Genomic DNA, 7,625 nt, shown 5'->3' with positions numbered 1-7,625 from the left:
AGTTAATTAGCATGTGACCTAAAGATGAAAAAAGAAGGTTAATATCTTTCAAAAATAATATATGTATATATAGCACATGTAGTATAATCAAGACAGTCTTTCACTTATAAATATCAAAATAATACCTTTTAAAGTCGTGACTACTTCTCCCAATAATTATTGTTTTTCATAATTAAATATTTGACATTTTAATTAATCTGAAAATTGAGTAAAGTCTTATACTACTTAGACCAACATTTTGTTATAATGTAAAGATGTTGAACATCTCTATTGAGTTTTTACATGATTCATATTTATTTAATAAATGAATAATGAATTATATGAGTAATTACATATTAAACTATAGAAAAGGGTTGATTGACTAAGAGAGACTTGGTTTATGGGATCTGTCTCCATCATTTACGGTAAGACACAACCCCTAATTCATTGTACTTGACCGCCATACAGAAAAATCATATTACTTTATTCACTTTTTATTTAATACAACAACTTGTTGCGTTCTCTTTTTTCTCTTCATTTTTTTTCTTCTTCTTTTCCCTTTCTCTTCACTTGCTTCTTCTTTCATCTCACAATCCCATCATGTAACTACTTCTTCTTTCATTCATAGATCACAATCACCTTTATTTTTTTTAATTTTTTTAATTTTATTATTTTCTCACTCCACTTTTCTAATTTCTATTCTCAGCTATTGCAATTCTGACTCTGATTTCTTCATTTTTTTCTGTAATATCTTACCCACCTCTTTGTAAATTAGCTTTAATTGAGTTAATTAGAGGTAGTTGTTGTGTTAAAAAGTAAGGTTTTTTGGTGGAATTCAATGAATTTTTGTAATTGAAGGTTGTGTCTGCATAGTTCATAGTAACTCACTTGTTTGTATTAGTTAAAATTGAAATTGAGGATGAGATCGTAAGAGTACATGAATGAATACTTGAATAGCAATGAGATAGCATAATGATACTACTGTGCTTTGGGAATTGGGGTTTTTATGGAATGACATGTTTTGTTGTTATGGATTCTTGATAGACAATAGCTTTGGTGTATCCTCCGTTTGCCCCGGAGCAGTTTTTCGGTTTCGAGAGTAAGACTGCATATATCTATTATTGTCACACCCCATTAGACAGAGTCTCGTGCCCTTGGCCGCCCATTTTAGCAGTTTCACATTGTAGGTTTTAAAGGGTATTTTTTGGGTAGGAATGAAGAGGCTAGGTTTTAAAGGCAGTTTGTATTTGGTAGCAGAGGAATGCCCATGTTTTTTTCTTTCTTATGAATAAAAAAGGCTTACTATGTTGGGGATCTGATACTACATCGCTGCTCAAAACCCTAGGGAGTCACTTTATTGATTCCTAGATTTTCTATCATGATATAAGTTATTGGTTCTTATTGTATCAGGTCCTAAACCTCACTAATGGATTTTTATGGTGCTTCCTCTATCAATTAGGTCTTTTATCCATTGAAAAAGTATTGGATCATATCTATTTCTTCATATTTCAACTTCTATGAAGTTTCTTTCTTTGCTACAACTGATAAAAAAATTGTTTAGGATGGTTTATGTATATATGTAGAAAGTCGTTTGTTAATATTTCTTAGCGGGTTATTCCGAAGCTTTCATATGTCACTTGTATGGGTACGCTTTATGTTATAAAGTATATAACTTCGATCATAGGAATGTTCTAATGTCCATATTTAGTTGACAGTTATTATTTTTTTGTTCTGTTTCATTCCCATCTTTCTGATGCTTTAATTTTCCATCTTTTAATGTAGTTATGTGAAGGGGGAAGAATTGGCTAAGGTGGTTCAATCAATATGGAGTCCTGCAACTGTATTGAGCCACAATTTCCAGCTGAGGAATTATTGATGAAATATCAATATATCTCTGATTTCTTCATCGCCCTTGCTTATTTCTCAATCCCTCTGGAGCTTATTTACTTCGTTAAGAAATCAGCAGTATTTCCATATAGATGGGTCCTTGTTCAGTTTGGTGCTTTCATAGTTCTATGCGGTGCAACACATCTAATTAATTTATGGACCTTTACGATGCATACAAAAACTGTGGCAATAGTAATGACCATTTCTAAGGTTTTAACTGCTGTGGTATCATGTGCAACTGCCCTTATGCTTGTACATATTATTCCTGATTTATTAAGTGTTAAAACTAGAGAACTATTTTTGAAGAAAAAAGCTGCAGAGCTTGATAGAGAGATGGGCCTGATTCGCACACAGGAAGAAACTGGTCGACATGTAAGGATGCTTACTCATGAGATTAGAAGCACTCTTGATAGACACACGATATTGAAAACGACTCTTGTTGAACTGGGTAGAACTTTGGCACTAGAGGAGTGTGCTTTATGGATGCCTACACGTACTGGGTTGGAGCTTCAACTCTCTTACACATTGCGACAGCAAAACCCAGTTGGCTACACAGTACCGATACATCTTCCTGTGATCAATCAAGTATTTAGTAGCAACCGTGCGGTACCAATTTCACCGAATTGCCCAGTTGCTAGATTACGTCCTCATGGTGGAAAATTCATGCCTGGGGAGGTGGTCGCTGTTCGGGTCCCTCTCCTACATCTTTCTAATTTCCAAATATATGACTGGCCAGAAGTTTCAACAAGAAATTATGCTTTGATGGTCTTGATGCTTCCATCTGATAGTGCCAGACAATGGCATGTACATGAGTTAGAGCTGGTTGAGGTCGTTGCCGATCAGGTTAGAAATTCTTCAATTTATTAAATAACCTTTCTAGCATATTTCTTTTACATTTCCCTTGTCTTTATGTTCTAATTGCATTGAATGTTTTCTGTGTTTATGTTTGTCGTTCATTACTCTTAAGTTTTTAGGTTTTGTACTTGTGACATAGTGAGTTAAATATATTTTTTAATTTCTAATTGACAAACTTAAATTCTTTGATATATTATGTTAATTTATACTTCTCTGAACTTGAATCTGTTAGATTTCTGTATTTTTGTGAATGGTTAAACTTTGTTTTCTTTTAAATTATGAAGTGATTTTGGACACACTTATCCAAAATTAAATTTATCTATTTAGGTTTAATTCAACTCTTCAACCAACATATAGGTTTGTAAATCAATATTCTCAAGATAAATAGCAACTTGTGTCATTTTCTTAATGTAGGTGAACTTGCCATTTTTACATGATAAATATTAGTGATAATTTATCTATTTTCCTCCTACTCTGGATTTGAATAGTTTACTATTGGTCTTAGATAAAGCCTAACTGTATTGGTTGATCCGTGTACACAACCCTACCTAATGAGAAAAGCTTGGTTCTTGTTGTTTTGTTGAATTGAATAACTACTATGTCATTCTGAAATATCTAGCATCAAAAGCATGTCATGGCAACCATTGGTTTAGGTACTGGATAGTGTATCATTTGAATATACCTTGTTACAATTGTCTCCTGTACCAGGTAGCTGTTGCTCTTTCACATGCTGCAATCTTAGAAGAGTCAATGAGGGCAAGGGATATGCTTATGGAACAGAATGTTGCACTTGATCTGGCCAGAAGAGAAGCAGAAACTGCAATTCGTGCTCGCAATGATTTCTTGGCTGTTATGAATCACGAGATGAGAACTCCCATGCATGCAATTATTGCACTCTCTTCATTGTTACAGGAAACAGAGCTGACAGCTGAGCAACGTCTGATGGTGGAGACAATATTAAAAAGCAGCAACTTGTTGGCTACTCTCATCAATGATGTTTTGGATCTTTCACGGCTTGAAGATGGAAGTCTTCAACTTGAAGAAGCAACATTTAACCTTCATTCTGTGTTCAGAGAGGTAAAATTTTCATTATAGATCCTAAGGTTCAATTCTGTAAGTCTGACTTGTAGCTGATGATTCGGAGTTTCTTGAAAAGATTAATTGTGTAAGATCTGTTATTCTGATTGCAGGTCCTTAACTTGATTAAGCCCATTGCATCTGTCAAAAAGTTGTCGCTCACCTTACAGATAGCTTCAGATCTGCCAACGTATGCCATTGGTGATGAAAAACGTCTCATGCAGACTCTTCTGAATATTGTTGGTAATGCTGTGAAGTTCTCAAAAGAGGGCAGCATTTCCGTCACTGCTTTTGTCGCAAAGCCTGAATCCTTCAAAGATGCTAGAATTCCTGACTTTTTTCCAGTGCCAAGTGATGGCCACTTTTACTTGCGAGTACAGGTTTGTTTCTTCAAGTTCAATTAGTACTCTTCAATCTTGGGCATTGTGTCTTTGTTATCGGATTTCAAAGACGGAGTCTAATTTTTTTTCCACGTTATAGGTAAAAGATTCGGGAGCGGGAATTAATCCACAAGATATCCCGAAGTTATTTACTAAGTTTACACAAAGCCAAACATTAGCAACAAGAAATCCTGCTGGAAGTGGACTTGGCCTAGCAATTTGCAAAAGGTATATTCTTGTTTATTTACCACCTTAAACTAGGATGTGAATGTGAAGCATAATAATTTGTTTGCTATTCCTTGGAACCTTTCTTGCACATTTGAATTAGGCTCTCTCTACTATTGCTGTTCTTGGAGATTTCTTTGCTGATCATGTACTATTCTTTTAAATTGTAAGCAGATTTGTAAATCTCATGGAAGGGCAAATTTGGATTGAAAGTGAAGGTATTGGCAAAGGATGTACTGTCACTTTTATGGTAAAACTTGGAATACCAGACCGAACAAATGAATCTAAACTATCTTTTGCTCCTAAAATTCCGGGAAATCATATATCTACAAACTTTGCTGGGCTCAAGGTTCTCGTCATGGATGATAATGGGTCAGTGGCAGTTTTATTTTTTGTATCTCCCACTCTAGAATTTGTTACTCTGTCCTAATATTCATTTAAGTAAAATCATTATTATTAGGGTGATTTCATAGAAAAACTAAAATTTGGTTGATTTCTTTTATTTTAAGCCTTCAACTTCTCGGGTCCCAATTATGGTCTTCAAAACACGAAGCAGCTGGATGTTAATATTTGCTTGTTTCTAACCCATAGGATAAGGCTAAACATCGAAGTTTATGTTGTTGACTTTCTAGTTTGCAACCTCTAAAATGTATGAGTTTGGGACTTTAAGGAATCATACCAATGGCAGAAAAAGGTTAACCTGGAGAGTAACATATTCTCATAGAAAGCATTTGTGTTAAAACTTCAATTTGTTATTCTTTTTTATTTTACATATTTTTGTAATGTAGCTTAGGTTTTAGGTCCTGGGCTGATATTGCTGGGATTTTTTTGTGGAAGATGTAAGCTCACACTTAGATTTCTAAAAGCAAACCTTTTTGCCAACCTTCCAAGTATATGGTCCTTCTTTTTAGCTGTTATTGTGTTGTAAAGATTGGATAGCTAAATTTAACACATTCATGACCATAGCCTTATGGCATATGCCTATGTACATATTTTATGCACTTAAGTTCCGATTAAGAGTTAAAGCATAAGGATATGTATTTGTTAAGATTCTTTTCTCAACGGTGTATTTGTGTGTGATGCAAATTAAGTAGTTGATGTTTACTGTTATGTTTTAATTCTTATGGGCAGTGGTGAAACTGTTATGCAGGGTTAGCAGGTCAGTAACAAAGGGACTTCTTATGCATTTAGGATGTGAAGTGACAACTGTAAGCTCAAGTGAAGAGTGTCTTCGTGTTGTTTCTCTTGAGCACAAGGTGGTTTTTATGGATGTGTGTACTGGATTGGATGGTTATGAACTAGCGGTACGTATACACGAGAAGTTTACGAAACGCCTCGATAGGCCACTAATAGTAGCTCTTACAGGAAACACCAACAAGGTGACTAAAGAGAACTGCATGAGGGTTGGTATGAATGGCCTTATACTGAAACCAGTTTCAGTTGACAAGATGAGGGGTGTGTTATCAGAACTCCTAGAACGTCGAGTTCTATTTGAAACCATTGAATAAGCCACATGAATGGCTTCATTTTCTTGTGTACATAGCCAAATTAAAGTGAGAGAAGTACAAAAACTTATTGAGCAATGAGGCAATTGACATGAATTGTCATGCTTATTGGCGTTATGAAATCTTGGCAAAAGGAACAGTGGTTGAGTTTGCACTGTTAAATCCATTTTTGTGAACAGAGAAGTTCATGTGTTCTATATTCTGCATTTTCTAATCTAATTAATTTATAGTGTAATATCTATGATTTACCGAAAAAGTTGTTGAAATTGCACTCTCAAGACATCAAACTCCACACCACTTACTTAAAGCCCAAATCCCACATAGCTACAAAACCCAAATTATCTCACAGCTCCATCAAAGTGACCAGAGTGAATAACGTGACATCTTTGTCTGACTCTTTTTTGCTGATAACGCAGCATCTTCACAAACAAACATTATGTGTAACTGAAGAATTATCAATGTCAGATTATCTCCTAGACACCGTGGTGGAGGAAATCCTGCTTCACCTTCCACCCACATGTGAATTGTGTCTGTATGCGAATCATAGAGTCGGATTTTGATCTTTTTGCTCCTGAAATACTGCCTCTCCATACTTACCCTCCAGTTAGTTTGTGACTTGATTTTTTTGGGAGGAATAGAAGAATGAAAATGTTTCATGTCATGAACTCAGAAATCGCGTCCTCTTCTTCCTCTTTCTCTCCCTTCGAGAAACCCACTCACCTGTGTTGGGTTGTGACATTGAATGATAAGAGAGTATGGCATGGTTGAGAGTCATGCAGAGACAGATATATTTGTGCCTCAGTGTGAAAATATAAGAATTCCAACTTCATCAAAACTTTTACTTTTGTGAAATCTTCTTCTGACAAAATCACTTGTTCCAAAGGGTGTCATTTTTCCTGTGTCGAACCAAATAGATTTTAATAAGTAATATAAATATATTATATTTTGTTTATAAAAGTTTTCTTTTTATTTATATGACAATATTTGATTGGTCCTAGATAAGTGTTGGAAATTAATGTTTTGATGTGTTAGAAATGGATAATGCAGAGGAAAGAAGAAAATGTGTGTATGCTAATTTTAGAAAGTGTAGATTGGTTAACAACTACCGATCCAACAATAATTTATTTACTATTTATAAAAGAATCGATGTTTACAAGTCTAAACTACCAAGGTCCAAAATTTTATACTACAAGCTTTGAATTACATTTTTATTTCAACATTCCACCTTAATTCAACTCTGAGAAGCTCATTATTCCTAACTTTCTTCTCTGAATTACAAAACTTCCTCTCTTAAGTGCTTTTGTGAAAATGTCAGACTGCTATTTCAAGGAGGTGCAAAATTCTAACTCTATATTACCCTTCTCAACTTGATCTCTCAAGAAGTGATATTTAGTGTCTATGTGTTTATTAGAAATTGGGTTCTTGGACAGATTGATAACGACTTATTGTCCACAAAAATCAGCAATGCAGAATCAATATGCACGCGCGTTCCTTAAGCAATGATTTCAGCCACAAACCTTGACAACTTCCTAGGCAAACAGAGATGTATTCAGACTCACAAGATGAGAGTGTCACCACCTCTTGCTTCTTTGAGCTCTAATTAATAAATACATTCTTGTATTTGAATAGATAATTGTTAGTGTTTTTCCTATCATCTTTATCCCCACACCAATCTGCATCTGTATAGCCATAAAGAGTTCTCTATTTCTTCTGCTTA

The 7,625-nt window shown here is 34.7% G+C and overlaps 1 protein-coding gene across 2 annotated transcripts; it reads left to right on the top strand.

The window, feature by feature from the left end:
• LOC109354977 (ethylene receptor) lies at positions 474–6,016 on the top strand. 2 transcript variants are annotated; one of them, XM_019597840.1, is made up of 7 exons: positions 474–581; positions 1,762–2,709; positions 3,430–3,798; positions 3,912–4,178; positions 4,279–4,406; positions 4,578–4,775; positions 5,554–6,016. In XM_019597840.1, the coding sequence occupies exons 2-7, from the start codon at positions 1,804–1,806 to the stop codon at positions 5,909–5,911; spliced, it is 2,226 nt and encodes a 741-aa protein (XP_019453385.1). In that variant the 5' UTR covers positions 474–581; positions 1,762–1,803; the 3' UTR covers positions 5,912–6,016. The 2 variants fall into 2 exon arrangements, with proteins under 2 accessions (XP_019453385.1, XP_019453386.1); XM_019597841.1 differs by lacking the exon at positions 474–581 and adding an exon at positions 757–775.

This window comes from Lupinus angustifolius, chromosome LG08 (assembly GCF_001865875.1).
Source record: "Lupinus angustifolius cultivar Tanjil chromosome LG08, LupAngTanjil_v1.0, whole genome shotgun sequence".
Classification (NCBI taxonomy): Eukaryota; Viridiplantae; Streptophyta; class Magnoliopsida; order Fabales; family Fabaceae; genus Lupinus; species Lupinus angustifolius.
Note: the sequence above shows the minus strand (reverse complement) of the source record. Positions and strands in the feature narration are given on the sequence as shown.

Coding starts and splice junctions, on each gene's coding strand:
- LOC109354977 (XM_019597840.1), top strand. CDS start 1,804: ATGGAGTCCTGCAACTGTATTGAGCCACAATTTCCAGCTGAGGAATTA. Junction 2,710..3,429: donor TTGAGGTCGTTGCCGATCAG/GTTAGAAATTCT, acceptor CTCCTGTACCAG/GTAGCTGTTGCTCTTTCACA. Junction 4,407..4,577: donor GGCCTAGCAATTTGCAAAAG/GTATATTCTTGT, acceptor AATTGTAAGCAG/ATTTGTAAATCTCATGGAAG.